Below are 19734 nucleotides of genomic sequence, written 5' to 3'. Positions count from 1 at the left end.
TGAGTCTCATTTAGTTCTTCTTTGCTTTGTTAATATGTAAATTTCTTTACCCGGCGGAGTAAATAACCTAAATGACCATCAAGGTGTAGACTACAAGTATTCTGATGATTAAGCTAATATAAAACGATGATGACGTTTTAAAGCTAACGGAGAGTTCCTAATTTGAGTCTCATTTAGTTCTTCTTTGCTTTGTTAATATGTAAATTTCTTTACCCGGCGGAGTAAATAACCTAAATGACCATCAAGGTGTAGACTACAAGTATTCTGATGATTAAACTAATATAAAACGATGATGACGATGACGAATACTTTATTGATCCCAACAGGGGAAATTCAAATCCAGGTGGAGATGTAATGTAATGTAGAAATATTAAAGCACAGGATAACTGATTACAGTATCTCACCATGCCATCCTAATTAATACTTTCTAATCCTGATCCCTGAGGCACGCTGGCACCGGACTCCAGGAGGCTTATCTGGGCTAGAGTGAAAAAGAACCTACAGCAGATGCCAGCAAGTCTCTGCAGTTAATGTTTTATACATCTTAGATCCACTAAAAATATGTTATCACTTCTTCGGAGTTGCCAATTGAACAATAAAATCAGTGAGAATCTGCATAGCTTGTGCATGTTTCCATTCAAAATCTTCTGTTACTACACCTGTTCAGCTTACAGTCATCTCTGCGTGTACATATACAGTACATATCAAGTTCCTCATGCAGGAATGCTAGCTGACGGCATTTTCCGAACAGTTCTGACCTTCAAGGCAAAAACCCTGTACTCCCTGGAGAAGAGCAACAAAGTAGAAAGGTCAGGCTGAAACATCTGCTCTAATCCATTTCTAGTGGCAACAACACTTTAACGCTACCTGTGCAGCTCATAATGTATCAGTAAAAAGGCTCCCTATCAACTACACAAGAAAACATTATGAATGTACTTATTTACAGCTTGGAAAGCCTTAATACATGGCCATATTATCCAAGTAGTAAACGCTATTTATTTCATAGTACATTTAATTCATAATTTAATGATGCATTTATTTAATTTTGTCCCTTTTACCTTCCATAAAGTAGAAGAACAAAAACAAAAATGAGAAACGGATAGAAATGTTATTGGATTGATGGATGTAGGAACAAAGCCTAAAAATACAAAATATTTTTCTGTACCATTCACAGAAAGCAGGAAAGTAGCAATTTACTCAAAAATAAAAGTTATTAGAAAAGTAAAATTTTGGGACTGAAACCATGAAGAAAAAAAAACTTTGAAAGGAAACCAAGTCTTCAGTTTGTGTTATAAAATTTCAAAAAATAAATAAATATATCCAGTTTCCTTGAGAGGACATTGCTACTGGGTCCTGAGTTTAGCGAACAACAAATCTGTGTAAAATTGTTTTTGTGATCATTTCTTGGCCACCATTGTATTGTAACAGCACTGTTTGATAGAAAAGGAGCAGTAAATAACCCCACTTAAGCTTAAACTGACCACCTGATGAAGTGGACCAGTGAGCTGCCCAACACAACATTAACTCAGCTCTTAAATATAGAGACTCCTTTGTACCTCACAGATCTGTCACTAGATATAATGCACACATAGTTATTGTCTTTGCCACATTTCAATGAATAACCCTCTTACCTAACACGATTGCTGCAAAACTTTGTGAACTGCGGCTGATTGAGGTATATAAGCCGGGCATCTTCTTGGTCAGCCAGTGACGTCTTCTCTGATGTGTCCTCAGTCTTTTCATATCCTGCATCAGGCAAGAAAGGAGGTTTTAGTCTAAAGAACAAATAAAACATCAAAAGAACCTAAAGACGTAAGAAGAAAAGCTGTTTTGAAGTCTTTGAGTTGTCCAGTGCGAATAACATCAAAGACCTTGGTAGGAGACCAGGAGTCAGGGGAAGTCTATGGAGACTTTAGATGTTTTACTGCTTATATTATTTCACTGTTTATATAGTGATGTTGTAGATGATACTGAAAAACATGGTAACTCTAGTCTTGAATTATTTGCAACATTTCCTATCAATCTATTATCTGAAAGAGTGGGTGTGGCTAAACCAAGTGTCAACTGTCACTGAATTGGTCATGAAGCAGACAATGAATTAGCAAAGACAAAGAAACATTTAGAGTTACATTCACAGAACACTCACCTAAACTTTGCAGCAATAATCTGACAGCAGTAAAAAGTTTAAAACATCAGAGACGTGGGAAGAGGAATTAGAAAATATTACAGAGTTGCCAAGCTAATTTCTTGTAATCACTACAGCAAAAGTTTGCAGTAGGAAATCATCCTGTCATATTAGATGTGACTTTTATACTAATGAAGAATGAACAACAACACTGTTAACTCCAACCGAAGGGGATGCATTTGTATTGTATAAATGAAGTGATAAAAACTCTATCTAAAAAGATAAACAAGAACATTGTCCATCTATTTTGTGCAGCTAAATAAGACAAACAGTGAAAGACTGGGAATCTCAGAGTGTTTAAGTCACCCAAAGGCATCGTGAAACACCATGGAGAGAATGTGGTCTGTCTCAATGATCATTCCTTTCTCCTACAGGAAGTTTGAGCACAGACCACCCACTCATTAAACCAGTAGATAAAAGAAAAGTATGCGAAAGTAAATGTTTGTGGTCTGATTACTTAAAACATGGTAACAAAGTCTACATTTCAATTGCTATTTTACAGTCAGGGGGCTGTTTTGTTGCTGGATATGTCTGATTATCTCTTTGAATTTCCTGTCCAGTGTGACATCCTGCTGCAGAGACTGCACAGCTCTTATGCGAGAAGATTAGCTAATGCAGTCTGATGATTTGAAACACCACCACCAAAGTGCCTTTATCAATGTGTAGTTTAACTATTTTACTGAAAATTTGTTTTACGGCTAAAGTTTCAAAAATACTCTGTTTTAATCCTGTAAAGAAAAATAACGACTTTATTGTTTTCACCCACCAACACTTTCTTTCTTCCAAATAAAGCAGTTTTAAAACAAGGAAGCAACTCTTCTGTCCTTTAAAAGCCTCTCGTTGATTGGATAAAATTCTCCTTCCATTTCTGAAATCACAAGGCGCTGGTCGGCTCCCAGCCTCCCACCGAGGTCAACAAAGTGGGATGCAAGGACAACACTACTGAGGCGCAACGGGGGCTGCATGTGGGTTGCAGAGACACTCATGAAGGTAGTGTGAAGCAATTTTTTTTATTGGCAAGGAGCCAATCCAAAACTGGCAAGGGTATCACTTTGTAAGCAAGGCTAACACAAGATGAGCAGGCTCTGTTCTGCAGGCGCCTCATGAAAAAGCCTCCTTGGTGCAGAACAGGATGATCAATGAAATTTATAAAAAGCAAGCCAAGTTTGAACTAGCAAGGTCTGACACTTATTTTTAAAAGTACAGCAAAACTAATTGTTGCCGTGTTACAACCAAAAACTTTACTGTAGTTCTGAAGGAACATAATGTGACAGACAAAGACAAAGCAAAGCATAATTGAGAAGGTGAAAGAAAATGTCCTTGTTTACTGAATGTTTTAAAGATAAAAAAAAACCCCAAAAAAACCCAATACATATATTTTCTTTTCAACCCCCTTTTTTCCAGCAGTCCTAAATTAAAATCCAGTTCCTCCAATAACCGACTAAGGTTTTACTCAGTGTAAATTCAGCTTTGTTAGAAAACACTGGTGATGAAATAGCTTTGTGAAGCTTGGAATAAAGCAAAGAGGTTCAGGGATAAATAGGGGGAGGAGGGGATTTAAAGCAGGGTTAAATTATAAAACTATATTCCAAGCTTTGAGAATCTCAAAAAGTCCAGTTCACACCATCTCTCATACAATAGAAAGAGTATAAAACATCTGCAAACATACTGGGACATGGCTGTCCACCTAAACTGACAGGCTGTGGAGGAGAGCATTTATCACCAAACAGCAAAAAGGCTTACAACTCTGGAGGAGCTGCAGAGAAGCACAACTATAAAAATCATAAGAAAACCTAAACCCTGTCCTTAAGGAAAAACAGGCAGGAAGAAATCATTGTTAATAGACAATAACACAAGAAGACGCTGTGGTGGTAAGATGAGATAGAAAATGAACTTTTCACCACCTCTTGCATACCTTCCCCAAGATGAAATAGCAGAGGGGGTGGCATAATGTTATGGGAATACTTTCCAGAAGGCAGAGGAAAGATGCTGAGAGTTAATGGGAAGACACAATGAGCTAAATACTGAGAAATCCTGGAAGAAAATATGTTAGTGGCTGCAAAAGACTAGAAACTGGGGTGAAGGTCCATCTTCAAATCACCATAATGTGTCGGAAAGACCCAGTCAAAGTTCAGGAACAAATCCATGACAACCCCTGATAAGCTCAGTCAGACTATTTTGTAAAGATGAAAAGTTTTAAGTTTGTAGATGTCTGAAGTTGGCAGAGGCAGACCCGAAATATGGTCAGTTGTAATGGCAGTGAAAGATGATTGTACACGGTGTTCACTCAGGAGAACTGAATACATATTTATGCTCTACATTTAATATTTGGAATTCAATTTTTTTTCCCATGTTAATTGTGTTTGTCTGTATACCAGTAAAATATATTAAAGTGTGAGGTTGTAATATAAACATCCAAGTCCTTCAGTAATTTAGGTCTCCATAGTTGCCATATTCTTTTCTCTTTCCACATGTCTGAATTCTTAATAAAAATTAGCTAATTACCAAAATGATCAAATGCTTGAATCAATCGATGCGTAACATTTAAACTTGTTTTTTATGCTTCTTTATAGTCACAGGAGATAAGTTGTAACTGAGCTCCAATGTATAAGCATTGGAACTGAAAGGCAGACAGCCTAGATCACACTAAAACCTGAAAAATATAAATTCTGAGAAAAATTGTATCACCTTTTTCCTTATTTTCATTTAAATGTTTGGAGTGATACCAAGAGCAGACCAGGAAAGTACCACTCAAACTTTCAGGAACACAGAGAGAATTCCCTGACTATAGACTTGGTATAGACTCAGGTTGGTCCTGATCACATGCTACTTATTGCATTAGAACAGACCTGGGCATTTTAAGGCCCGCGGGCCAGATATGGCCCGTTGGGCATGCCTGTCCGGCCCGCGTCCCCCCAGTCAAAACAAAACACCGTATTTTCGTGTGCATGCGACACAGCTGTCTTTTATTTTGAAAGGGCTTGACGCACCGTTTATGAATGCACGTACGTAAATGCTAACGCACAGCAACAGGTGATGCTAGCAGCCGAATACACGATCCCCACAAAATGTCATCTCACGGTAAAAAAAGAAAAGTTGATTCCGAATTCTGCATTTTTAACAAGGCATGGACAGCGAAATATTTCTTTATTGAAGTCAAAGGCAAGGCCGTGTGTTTAGTTTGTGGTGCGCAGGTGGCTGTGTTAAAGGAATATAATATCCACCGTCACTATGTGACCAAACACGAGAAAGAGATACAAGAACTTTTCAGAGAAAGAGCACGTCACTGAGTCGTCTGTACTCGTAGCCAAGTTGCAAGCTCAACAAACACTTTTACAAAACGCCTGGCATCTAGAGGAGCTGCAGTCAAGGCAAGTTTTGTCATATCCCACAAGATTGCTAGGAAGAGCAAACCTTTCTCTGACGGAGAGTATATTAAGCAGTGCTAATATGTCCTGAGAATAAAGACGCTTTTGAGAACATCTCCCTCTCCCGCCGCAAACGTAACGAGAAGGATTGAGGACATCGCGACGAACCTGGTGCTGCAACTGAAAGACAGCGTGAATGATTTTGAGTACCGGTATTTTTCCCTGGCTTTGGATGAGAGCTGTGACATACGGGACACTGCCCATGCTCATCTTCGCGGGATCAATGCAGAATTTAGCATCACGGAGGAGCTGGCAGGCATGCGGTCAATGAAAGGGACAACAACAGGGAGTGAGCTCTTAGTAGAGGTAAATGCGTGTCTGGAAAGCTTGGGTCTGAACTGGGACAAACTGGTGGGCGTGACAACAGATGGGTGTCCAAATCTCACAGGAAAAAAAGTTGGTTTATTAAAGAGAATCCAGGACAAAGATACTTGAAGCTGTCTATTCCTTGTAGTATTTCAGTTTTGGTTCTTACAAGTTTTCAAGTCATTACAGTTTCATTTTGTAATTACATTTTGTAATGAGTTATTTTAATGTTACCTAAAGTGATATTAGTTTTACTGCTTTGGAGCACAATGTCAGACACCAAAGACAACAATTTATTTTAACCATCAAAGCCAGAACACACACCACAGCATGTAATCTAATGGTTAACGTCGCTGTCCTACTAAGGACTCAGTGGGAAGTAGCGACTTAGCTTCCAAAACTAACCAAACTCAGCTAATAAACATAACTGGTACGGTCACTTTGTGAGAACTTTATAAAATGAAACATAGCACCATAAAACATCACTGAACCTATTATACACAGTCTGTATGTTTAACCTCACCTGTGACACAAAAAAAGTTTTTGATAGATATAAGTACACAAAAACAGCTTGTGACGCTGATCATTTTTTTCTAACCGTTAACCTACTACTTCTGCTGTAAAATGCAGAGAAGCGACAGTCAGTCGCGCTCAAAGCTAAATCACTACTGCCATCTACTGGCGCAAATAAGTATTGGCTGATTTTATGTCCAAAGTAGCTGAGGATTGAAAAATCCTGTGTATAACAACACAACAAACTGAGATTTATCTATGAAAGATTCATAAGAAGAACAAACTATTGAAAATTAAGGGTGCTGCACTTAAAAATAATAATAAAAAAACAATAGAAATTAATCCCACACTGATCTTTACTGGAGCATCTCCTGTGTGGTGGAAGGCCTCTAATCGACAGCTATAAGAGTATAACTAAATCAAGTGCCACTATAGCAAGCAGTCTGAGGTTGTGAGGAAGAACAAGGACTAACTTCAGCAAATCACTGTGCAATACTGTGGAGGTGGAGTCAATCTGCAGGAAGGCTGGACTAATGGTCTAAACAGCAAAATTCATCACAACGCACAAGTTTTCAATATAGTTTCCCAAGTATAACTTAAATTCCAATGGCTTAATAACTTCCCAACATGATGTCTACCTCTATTGAGTTGTTTTATACCACTTATTCGCCTAAGACCCTCATCAAGTTTCTGTTGCAGCAACTATTCTTATACATCTGATCCAATTTAAGGCTTTGAGTTGAACACTTTAATTGGATTGGGGAGGAGAAACAGGGTGGAAGCCGGAAAGTGGTCTAATACTGCAAATACTGATCTAACATTCAACATTAATCCTATAGTTTAAATGTGTGTGTAATTGTTCATCTCATCATCAGCAAAAACCGATGAGATGAAAATGTTTACAGTTTCAATAAATAAAGTTTTCACAGAGCCCTTTTAAAGAGCTTTTCTGAAATCTTCTCTGTTAAGAGAAGATTTCTACAACTGGTTCTACAACAGCCTGTGTAAAACATATCGAGGCCAGTGCTATTAAAGTCTTAGTGGAAGTTCTGCTTTTTATTTCCAGAAGCTACATTAGCTCTGACATTTTAGCATGATCTATATTTATGCTAAAATTTACTCTGACATCATAACTGTGCGTCATGATGTCAATCCCACTCATAATAATGATAACAAGAAGAGAAACCAGACAAAAACTTCCTGTGAGCTTTATTATTATCGTCCTGTACTATATTAAGCAAGTTAGAACACCACAGACGCTCAACAAGGCTAAATAAAGCTCAGTTGGAGTAGTGAGGAGTGGCAGACAGCTCTGAAGGGAAAGCCTCTTGGGGAAGGATCAATGCCACTGAGAGTTGTAATATGTTTGGATGCCGGCCAGATGTCAGGATTATTGCTTGTGTCAGCCAAGATGTGGACTGGTGGAACAATAGTCACGAGAAGGGACATATTTTGGACAGGGCGCCCAGTGGGAAAAACTGTCCAGAAGACTCAACTATGACATGCTGGTCTTCCCCCGTCAGTCTAGAAAGGCTGGGTGACTATTGTACGTAGCAGAGAAAATGTCAAGCAAGACAAATTCCTATTAAAAAAACAAATTCTGTCCAATATAAAGATGCTTCATTTGTCTGATTATTATTACATATAGTTTATGCACACATTATTAGAATATTTTTTCCCCATCTATGATCATCTCTCATTCATAAGCTCTGGCCACAATTTATTTCAAGATTTACATATAAATAAATTAACCAAACCTTAAAATTTTTAAGCAGACTTGGTATGTTGCCTTGCCTTTGTATTTTTATTTTTTCTCTTTTTTTTTGTAGATCAAAGGTTTACAGTTAGTCGCATAAGTGCATACCCAAAGTTCCAAACATCAAGTCAAATATGGTAGAAGACATAAACCACGCAAGTATGAAACTGCGCAACTCCGGGCATCTTACTATAATGTGCATTGCTATGAATACCTTTCATTTTATTCCAACTAAAATCTAAAGTTAGCCAAAAAAAACGTACAATTTTCAACAAAAATTGAATCTATCAGTAACCAAAGATTGTACATTTTGTTTTATTAAATTTAAAAACCAGTCAGCCTACTTGGATTTAACTATTCCATCAACAATGTTGTCTCAAATATTTATTTGAGCTGTAAAGACAAGTTATTGCTTACTAGACTTTTAGTTTTATTTCAAATGTATCAACACTAAACCTTGTAGGATGCCATATTTGACATCTTTGTACTCTGATGTTTTCATAAAGTATCTCAATTGGATTTTGTTTGTCAAATAACTACATAACCACTTATCTCTTAGGTCTGTAATTTTTAAAGTACACAGTCAAGTATGGCATTTAAAACTAAATTTTTCAAATAGGAGCAGCTATACATTTCTCAGAATACAACACATCCTGTCTAGTCTCCCTCAGAGACAAAGCTAGAACCGATAAGCCTGAAAGGTCAGTAAAGTGTGATTCAAACCGTCTGCCTGGACAGAATCAGGCTCACTCAAAGCTTATTCAATAATAAAGGAAATGGGGATATGAAGCAGGGAGGTAGTAACACTTATCCAACACCAGGAAGTGAACAACAGTCAATCCAGCTGAAAGAAAAACATCAGAGCTCATTGTTGAATGGCACTTAAACATGGGCTCCTTACCATCATTAAGAGTTCAAATTAGTTCAGAAGTGATGTCATTTGTGATCTCTTAATGGGTTTTCAAAGTTGGCTTAATATACCACATCCCTTTATATCTTTATAGCGGCACCAACTCTCTACATGATGCATTCAACCCAGATAAATATTTTAGTGGACAGAGCAGCCTATTCAAGGCTGCAGTCTATTCATAGCCACCAAAGTCCCAGAGATAAAATCATCCCTTTCTATCTTTTCACTGTTTGTGAATGGAAGGAAGGGCTGTTGGAGACTATAGGTACTGACCCAATCTAAGCTACATCCATAAGTCTCTTATCAGACCTCAGTGCTGTAACCAGCACCCACATCAACAACAACAGGGCAGCTGCAGAATTAATCCCTCCGCCCTGTTTGACTCCATCTGGATCCTCATAGGCTCAGGCAGACTGTAGCGGGACGGAAAGTCCGGGGACAACGCAGGCAGCTCGGTCTAGCAGTGACATCACGGGGATGGCTTGGCTGAGCTTAGTGAGGGATCTGCCAAGAGACAAGCCTTTCCACTCAGAGCGACTTTATGAATGATCAAACACAAGAGCATATGCTATACACTTTGTAGATCCCTGAAAACGCTTTGAATGTCAGCAACATTGATGTTATCAAGGCATCAAAACTGTTTCAAATGAGGGGCCTGAAAGATTTCTTAGGTTAAAATGGCTGCTTCCAGCATCCTAAATATAGATCATGCTAAAATGCTGATGTTATGCAAATCTTAGCATAGCTTGTTGGAATACTAATAAAGGCCAATTAGCACCTTGCATGAAAAAAAACATTGCAGGAACCGAAGACCATTATGTGCTCTGTTAGTGTTCAGCTATAAACAAAGAAAACGATGTGATGTAAAAAAAAATAAAAATTTTAAATGCCATTCTGTTGGCAGAGATTCATGAAAAGTTAATCAGGCCAAAACTAATTAGACACATCTTCTCTGGATCAGAGATAACGCCTACACTGAAAATTGAAAAGCAACCCCACTCCAAATATGTTTCTTTAAATATTTTCAAAAATATTTATGAAAATATTTTTGAAAATACATCACATTAATTGCCTCCTTTTGTTTCAAATAGGGCAATAGGAATCAGCTTTAAAACAATTTCAAATTTCTGTGTTCTACATTACAATTAGAAAATGAAAATTAGGAATAATCACACAAATAATTTAGAAAATACTTTCAACCAAAACAGAGCAGATATTGCTATCAAGACATAAGTTTTAAGGAATTTTAACTTCAAAACTAAAATTTTGCATCACATTGTTCTTATGTTTAAAAGTGCTATTAATGAGATGCCAGAAAAAGAACCCAAGCTGTAACTCAATGTTTCCCCACCCATGCCTTTTGCTGCACACCATCTGTCAGCAGGATGAATGAAGGCTGCTAAACATTTCCTTTTTGTACAAGAATAAATGTCTCTTTGGAAATATTTCCAGTCACTGTGTGAAAACGTAATTAAGCTAATAATGTTATTAATAATGTGGTTGTCAAGCTTTTAAGGGTGACCGCAGGCTCAACCTGAATAACTGACCAGCTAATACTCTTCATGTTACTCTAAAAAAAGCAGAATGGAATAAAGAGCTAATGTTTGGCATAACATCAAAATTTATTAAATTTACTTAAGTAAATTTGGAATTTACTTATGTTAATCCTAAATTAAAACCTATTTGATCAATTGTCTTGTTTACTTATATGTATCAAAATCAAAACTAAATACATTTTAGTTGTAGTGGTATGAATCAATTACTATTTTGCATAACAAGAAATAATTATTTTTTAAAAAGCAATTGCATCATGTTAAGCTTTTTTGTGGAAATACCAGTATGACTGTTTTTACTAAAGGTCATCATTCAACAAAAACCTCATAACACCCCATGCCTACAACAGACCAAACTTGTTTTTATGTTACTATTGCAGGGTTAGACTTATTAGGCATAACAACCAGGACGTTGTCTGTCTGACCGGTTTAGTAGGACTCAAACTTACAGACAAACAAGTACATCTGTTTATTCATGCTTCATAAAAAGAAGATAACCTGCACAAACTACCATAGCTCAGAGATCACGTGAAAGGAATGAATATACAACATATACGTTTCTGTCCATATATTATTATGCAATGTGCATTTTCATTTTCAAAAACCCTTAGAGTGTAATTTAAAAAATTTTACTTGGCATTTACCAAAAACCGACAAGAAAATTAATTTTTTATTAGAAAAAGACTGAGATGAAAAAAGGATAAAATGACAGACAACCAGGCTCATTTCCATCAAATAGCATCTATAAATAGCTGCAATAATGAAATAGCAGATGATAACAATTAAATTCCTAGTCAGTGTTTTAAATGATGTCAATTAACCTGATGTGTCGCATCTGATGAGACCATTTGCCAGAAACATCTGTAAATTATATTGCATGTCTGCAGAGAACAAGTCCTTTTCTTAAGTGCATTGAGGAAACATTTATGTGGACCTCATACCTCTAACTGATTCAGGCCTAAATCTTCAAAGCAGGTCATCTGTTAATATTAGTTTTGGCACTTCTATTGCAGGAGCACAGACTCTCATGAAGGCGATCACTTCATGTGCCATTAACATCACCATCTACAGAACATGACCTACATATGTCAAATATTGCAGGACTATAAATTAAAGAAAAATGTAGATTAGGTTAGAGTTTCTTTTAACCCAGATATTGCCTTAGATATCTAAACTCAGAACTATGAGCTAGTATCACAAATGCACATAGATATATGTGATACAATATTAAAAAGAAAAAGGCTTCTATACATGGATAGTTCAAACTATCCATTTATAGATAGATAGTTTGAATCTATCTATAGTTGATGGTATAGAATCAACTATACTATCTATGTATAGTTGATTCTATACATATAAAGTATAGAATCAAGTATCTATGTATAGATACTTGATTCTATACATGGATAGTTAGAATTATCCATGTATAGAAGAGGCACTATGACCTTGTTAAGCCAAAATCTAAATTAGACACAATCAGGCTCATAAAATCCACAAGCTCTGGGAGGATGGAGGTGCACAGGGAGGTGAAGGACAGCAGGAGTTTCATCTTACCCACCATTGTTGGTGCTGCTTTCCTGTGGAGAGCCTGCCAACACTTCTTCATCCGACCTCATCATCCCACAGCCTTATTGGCTGTATTCTTGCACATAACCTTGTTGCATTTTTTTGCTGTGTCAGAGACACACCCTGATCAAAAAAACAACAGACAACTGCTAGGATTGTTTGGAGTTTGATAAACTCACAAACAGGTTTGCGAGACTCTAAAGTCTCTAGTCTTTAGAAAGACTAGAGTTTGATTTTTTTTATTTTTATTTTTTGTCCACATAAGTTTAATTGCATATTTACACCTCCCCGGACATTCTAGTCAAAATACTAGATTTTGATTGAAGCGGACTTAACAGGGCTGGTGTGAATACACCCTCAAACATCTTAACTAAAATGAAAATACTTTTTACCTAGTATCAGTGCCCAGACCAAAGATTATTGTTGTCAGCATGACCTGGTACCACTTTGCACGGTGTGATCACTGACTGGGAAAAGAAGAATCATTTTTGAGTTTCCAACTGGCTGATCAGTCAGGTCCAATCAAGATGAATCTGGTTTCATGGTGCAGGAAAGCATGCATCTATGCTTTTTTTATGTTGAATTTTGTGTTGACAACAGTTGTTATAGTTTTTCTCACTCTTATTTCTTTTCAATCACCAAGATTTTCCCATCACTTTCCATGAGCTTCAGCATCACCAAACTTAAAAATCCGAGAGGACATCAACGGGTGAAAATGTTAATGCAGCTGCCCAAACATTGGCGCGCGAATGCATAGCTCTTACCAAACATTGCATCTTTGCACAATCCAGATATAATCTCTAGCCAAAACACCGATTTCAAACAAACACAAAGATGCAATTCTATTGCTTTTATCAGAAAACACTAAAATATCTAAAGAGCAAATACAACTAAGACTGGTCATACGATGTTGTGCAAAAGTTTAAAAAGTTTAACTGTGTAAATGATACACAGTTGATCATTTACCTAATTAGTATTTTATTATGCATTCTAAAAGATGTACTTTTGGCTTTCACAACACAAGGAATTTCCAAACTAGAACGCTGTAAAATTAGCAATCAGTAAGTTCAAAAAGGGCGTTATAGGCAAAACTGGGATTAAAGTAAACACTGTTAAAAACATACTGGTCTGAAGTTGCCTTTGCGTTCTCCACATTTAAGAAACTGTACCTCCTTTTTGTCTGCAATTGCACAATAGTTCTTATACCTAATGCAGCAGTTTGCTATGCACAGAGGAGAGTTATTGAAGTGAGCGCAGTCGAGTGTCTGAAGAGTAACAAGGTTAGAATGGCTGCAGGTAACCGATGAAGGCAAGACGTTAAACAGAAAGCAGAGAAGCGGAGACGTCCCATGGCAGCACATAGAGAAGGAAAGCCTGAGGGGACTTGATATATCACATTGGCAGCTCAAGACGAGGGATTTAGTGGTGTGTTGGGCTTCAGTGGTGTGTTGGGCTTCTGTGCCACATTATTATCAGCCGGTGATCCACAGGGCACACAGGTAGCTCTGGATCCCTTCAGAAGAGAGAAGTCTGTCCCCCTCCAGTCTCTCCCTTCATGCTGATACCACAATTCAGACAGACTGAGTCTTAGCTGGTGTTATTGAAATGCTACAGGGGGAACATCCCGCTTCACTTACACTTGGGAATAAAACCTTAAGACAGACAGGCAGGCAGAGAGAGAGGTATAGGGCTTAAAGAAACAGCAGATTATTTTGTGTCTCACAGAAAAAGCATGTTGGCAGTGGAACTAAGCAACAGCTTCCTGTCAGGACAGGTTTTACCAGCCTGTTCTCATCATTAGAGTAAACTACACGAAGGGATTTCACCCACATGCAGATAAGCATGCAAGCTAAGATAGCAAACTCGACGCTTGTCCCTTTCTGCATGTCATTTTAACTGTTGGTGGCATTTGTCAGCTTCTCCTTCTAGACCAAGGAAGAAGTTATCAATCACCTTCTATTGTCCATGGAAATTTGTGTTCAAGAGATCAGAATCTAAAGGTGCCTGCTTTTTGTTGCTGATTTACACATTAAATGTGCCGATCGCTTCGTGTGTCACATGTGTGCCAAGTGTACTTGATAGGGTTATTTTGGCAACACATTCCAACAGATTGGCCGAGATGCTTGATGTTTCCACCACACAGTAAAGAACAGTGACACAGAGTGAAGTAACACGTGGAGGCCAAGACCGAGGAGTGTGCGCAGCATGCAGAGCTGACGGACGGGCCGCTGATGGATTAGGTGGTAAGCCTGGCAGAGGGTTGCCCTTGCTAGATGGATGTCTGCCCCGTGTGCTGGGGTGATTAAAATAAAAATAAAAAAACTGGTTGGGGAGTTTGGTTTGACTCTCATAAAAACACCAAGAATAATTACAGCCAGGCCTGTCACAATAACTAATTTTGCTGGAAGATAAATTGCTGGAAATAACTATTGCGATAAATTAGAATATTGTTTTATTGAGATCATTTTCATGGCATAATAATGTCAGAATGTCATCTCAAACACCCATAAACTTTCATTTTTGTAAAAATCACTTGACACTGGAACTGGAAAATATTTTAAATATTCAAAATGAGCCACAACAGGCAAAACCAATAAATAAAATGGATTATGACGTCTCTGTAAACACAATGTTCCTTTACAAAAAATTTATCAAAATGGAAGTTATTTAGCTCATTTTGATTTATCATGCTACTAATTATGACTTATACACTGGCCTGTCCATTCAAATGGAAAAATTCAAAGCCATGAGGCTGCTTCATAGCTTATCAAGCTCACAGATAGGAAAAGAGCTCAACTCTTTCCTCTTTGTAAAACTAAAAAGTAGTGTAAGCATGAAAGCAATAGCTGCTGCATAATTAATGTTTTTATTCTTGAGACTCCAGTATCTACATTGTCAACAGTTTTGGAGAAAATCTATATTTTGTATTAAATTATTTAGGATTCTACCAGCAAAGTGTTTAAGAGCACCTAAAGAATAGCAACAATCTGTGATGAGACGTTGGCACAAAGTAAGGATGTACCAATCAGAAATTTATTAAGGGCCAATCTATGGTTTCTGAAAAGCTTTGCCCTGCAGATTATAGCTGATTCTAATTTCTCTTCAAATACTTTGACATAAAAGGATACAAGAACAGCATTCAAAATATTCCTATACAATCATCCTGTTATGAGTAGTCAATTACTAATATTAGAAATTGAGAAAGCAAAATGAAAAAGAAAATAAATAAATTGAGAAAGCACTACAGTATTGCCTTATATATAAGTCACTGTAAAACAGGACTTTCCTACAACTGTGCAGTTTGTCCTACAACTGTAGTTTGTCCTCATTATTTTAGAACAAGGACATGAGATTTTAAACTGACTTTAGTATTAGCATGATTAGTGCACTAAGTTTTATTAAGTTTCCGTTGATATTATAGATAGCACAATATATCCTCTGAGAATTCTACTAAAATTCTATTAACTACTAAAATTACTAAATCCAGAATGCTCTATCGGGTGAAAATGGGAAAAGTTTCCAGCAAATGATCCGAGACCGGGAATCATACCAAGATCAACTGTGATGTTGAGCAAGTTTTACCAACAAACCACCAAAAACCCCAAAGTTTCCTTTTTAAAATTGATTGTTACATTCTTGGACGTCCTGAAACTTCCTTTTTAACACCCTGCTAATTTAAACAAAACGGGAAACCTTTGGTCTGATTCCCCTAGTAACCGTAGCAACACCAAAGGCAATTGTAGCCTGGAAGAGCTCAGTGTGGCTTGGAAAAAAAAAAATTCTATTTTTTCCAACTCAAAACAGCAGGTCATCACTATGACACAAACTGAAAATTGTCCAATTTCGAGGTCATCTTCCAATTTCACTGTCCATGTACAATGATGTTAACAGTTCTAAAGAAACCATTTCATCCGTTTCTTTCAGCAAGACCTAAATTTCTTCTTTCAGCAAATAGTTTTTGCTTTTTTATGTTGTTCTGTAGCCATCTGTTAAGAATGTTTTTTGGAAAAAAAAAAAATAGTTTTGTATTTTTTCAAAACTCAAATACAGAAATAGACAGAGGTGAGAAAAGTGCCACTTGATATGAGCCTGGCAATCGTCAAGCTGTGAACTGTTTCTCTTCTGAATTATCTGTTGATAGGCGGGTGAACAGACTTCAACACCAATATCAAGTACTGCTGGCAGCTAGTTCTACTTTGCTCTGCAAAGTCAATGCATAGAAATTCACCGTTAGTCAATAACTATGAGTTGTCCATGTTTTTAGGTTCATCCACAACATTTTAGGAGGTAGATAAGCAAAAAGAAAACCCTCAATGAATTTGCTTCATTTCACTTCTACAGGGCGAGCTAGTTGTAATGCAGCCAAATAATATAGTAGGCAGCCATAATTCAGAATGGGGAATTAGCCAGTGTATAAATCAAACTTGGGCTTAATCAAATCACATCAGCACAGACTCTACATTTGGTGTAAAGAAAAACAGAAACTGCAGGAAGGGTCATAAATCACAAGATATAATATTGATCACTGCAGATATATTCAGCCCCTGTCCTGAGAGGTCTGAGGTCAGCGCCAGCATCAAATCAGGGATGTGAAGGGTCGAACACTTCAAAACTGACTGCACCTGCACCCTGTGGTGAGCATGGATGTGCTGGGCTATGCGGTAAGCTCCTGAAAAAAAGAAATGCACCCAAAAACTCAAATCTACTGAGCAACTTTCATAAACAAAAGGTAAACAAGTTTTCTCATAACTATAAAATCTTGAAGAGTTTATGTTGTACTTCACAAACAAACAAAAGAACTGGAGTGGAAACCTACTGATAAATCCCAACTGAATGTATTTTTCAGTAGAACTATACATCTGGAGAAGCCATAAGAAGTCCTGTTCAACGTTTGTCATGTAGTGAACATGGCGAGTGTGTGGGTGAAGGTACTCTGGTCAAATGAGACCAAAATAATTTTTTTATATATGCCAAAAAGCTATGAATGATGGAAGACAAACATAGCACAAAAAATCCTCAGTGACACTTTGTGGAGATTGCATCATGCTCTGGGACAGGGACGCTGGTCATAGTTGATGGGAAGATCGATGGAGCAAAAGCCAGAGCAGTCTAAGAGGAAAGTATTTTGTAAAAGATTTGACACTGGAGGGAGGTTCGCCTTCCAGCAGCAACATACAGCCTGCACATTCATTCATCCAGCTTTCTGATTTGCAAAATGAAAATGGCTTCTGTCCCTGAGTTTTGGTTTAGCATGCAAGCATTTTTGCTGAGTCAAATTAAAAGTGGTCCAAGGGCAACACATTTAGCCAATATAGTCACCATTATGTTGCTTTTATTTATTTAAGCCCGGTTTTAATATCGTTTCCTGTATTTACAAAATTGATCTGCTTTCTCATGACTATTTTTGGTATTTAGGTTATTTTCTCAAGAGGATCCTAAGCCTCCATGTTTACATATGTGACCAGTTACTAATTAAGATTGCTGCCTGTGTGTTAGAAAGGCCTAACCCTAAACTAATGTTCACTGACCGTCTCCATTAAACCTGACTGAGCTTGAACTAGTTTTAAAATGAGCAACGAATAAAAATCTTGATCTCTAGATGGAACATCATGTAGTTCCCTGTAGCTTTCAGGGAACTACATCCTGAAAGCAATGTAGTTCCCTTTACTTTACGAATATGCACTAAAATATCTCAGTCTGTCATAACAATACAATAACAATAAGTTAGTTTGCCTTATAAGTGAAAGAGTTACATTAGTATGGATAATCTTACAAAATTTCAAGTGTCAAAAAGCACTTTTTTAAAGGATGATTTTTATTTTCATTTCCGGATTTGTTTTGACACGAGACATGCCTCGTTTCTGAAACTTATATCCTTGACGCCAGTTTGCACAGCTTTAACTAAGAAGTTTCTACACTTACCCTCAGCTCATACCAGAAGGCCTTCTTGCAGCTATATTAAATAAATATTCATAAACTGCTATATATGCTCTCCAGCGGCTTCTCATTTACATAAAGCTGATTACAACTGCATTTACATACCCTCCGCTCGAGTACGAAGATCGGACATCGTTCTCTGGACGGGAGGCATCTCTCCAAGCACAGCCGAGCGACGGCACCTGTCAAGCGGCCGAAGCTCGTGGGTTCTGCACCCCGCGGCGGCGGCTGGTGCGGCTGCTGCTCGACCGTCAAGGAATGTCGAAACCCCGTCTGAAATGCAGCGGAGGAGCCGCTCTCATGCGGACTGCACTTTCTATGTGCTAATGAGAGAGGTGGGCGAATTGAAAGCAGCCTCCGTTAAATTTCGCCGTAGCTGAAGGGGACATGGTTAAGCAGCCCAGCGGTTCACAAGCCCTCCAGCATCCCAGTGTCACACGGCCAGAATTAAACCTTTACACGCCTTCATTTCCTAGGGAGTGGACGCGGACTTAACCCAAACTGAAGCGAGGGAAGACGGTGCCGCTTCACAATATGGACCGTACCACATGAGCTCACCGGGGGGGAATGGAAAAGGTCGAACCAAAATAACTGCCAGTACTCTACGTGTATTAGTTAAATAATTCAGTTAACCTATGAATATAAAAAACATCCGGAGTTTGATTAATCATTATGGCTCATAAAGTTTGACGTAAAAATTTTTCGTTTTCTTTAAAAATCTGCCAGTCGGAGTGAAGACCTCCCCCCTCTGCAGTAGATGTTTACAAAAGGGGAGTTGGCGCATCACTGATTATTAATTTTGTGTTTTTATTGGGAATAAAGCCGGAAATAAAATTAATTGATGGATTTACATGGCACTGGTGGTGAATACTGTAGACCAAGCCTTAAAGTAAATCTGAAGACATTAAAAATAATAGTTGTTTTTTTATTATTTTTTTGCTCACTGTTTGCAGTTTTTTTTACTGTATACTGTAACAATCTCTCAAAAAAGTTATTTTTATTTAGTGTTTTTATATTTCTTTGATAATCTACATTATAAGAGTTAACTAGACCCGCAAGTATTCTGTGATTTTTTTTGTTTGTTTGTTTGTTTCTTGTATATAACTTGGACATTGCACATAGTTCAATTTCTTTTTGACAGTAGTCACTAATTTGCAAGAGACTCCAGGTTTAAATTATGCGCACAGAGAGCAGTATGTTTGAGGAGCAAATGCAAAACCAAAGTTCACTTATGAAGAACTGCAGCAAAAATTTCATCTTAAGGTCATCGAGTCTGAATAATATCCATTATACACTATCTAAATACCAATCAATTGTTTGGGAGTGATGTCGGAAAATAGCCTTTTCGTTTCTGACTATTCATCAAAGATATAATCAATCTCCTTCTACAGCCTTCTCATTCTCCAGACCTAATGTCTGTAGAAAACCTGTGTGGTGAACTAGAGAAGACAACATAAGACAAACCAGAACCCTGAACAACAAAGGAAAAACATAACACCATAGTGTCATGGTTCATTTATGCATTATATAACATTATGGATATCCAAGTTCTGATTAAAATATGTACAAATAAAGCATGT

At 37.5% G+C, this 19734-nt stretch overlaps 1 protein-coding gene across 1 annotated transcript in view; it reads right to left on the bottom strand.

The window, feature by feature from the left end:
• Positions 1-18683, bottom strand: part of atp8a1 (ATPase phospholipid transporting 8A1) — a 99085-nt gene extending 80402 nt beyond the window's left edge. The window contains exons 1-2 of the mRNA XM_044127822.1: positions 18260-18683; positions 1632-1746 (exon numbers count right to left, since the gene is read on the bottom strand). Of these exons, the coding sequence (XP_043983757.1) occupies positions 1632-1746; positions 18260-18308 (164 nt within the window). The 5' untranslated portion in view covers positions 18309-18683. The remainder of the gene's footprint in view (positions 1-1631; positions 1747-18259) is intronic.
• Positions 18684-19734: the final 1051 nt, after the last annotated feature.

The sequence above is a fragment of the Gambusia affinis genome, linkage group LG09 (assembly GCF_019740435.1).
Source record: "Gambusia affinis linkage group LG09, SWU_Gaff_1.0, whole genome shotgun sequence".
In the NCBI taxonomy this organism is placed as follows: Eukaryota; Metazoa; Chordata; class Actinopteri; order Cyprinodontiformes; family Poeciliidae; genus Gambusia; species Gambusia affinis.
The sequence above is the reverse complement of the archived record's forward strand: the minus strand, read 5'-3'. Positions and strand labels throughout refer to the sequence as shown.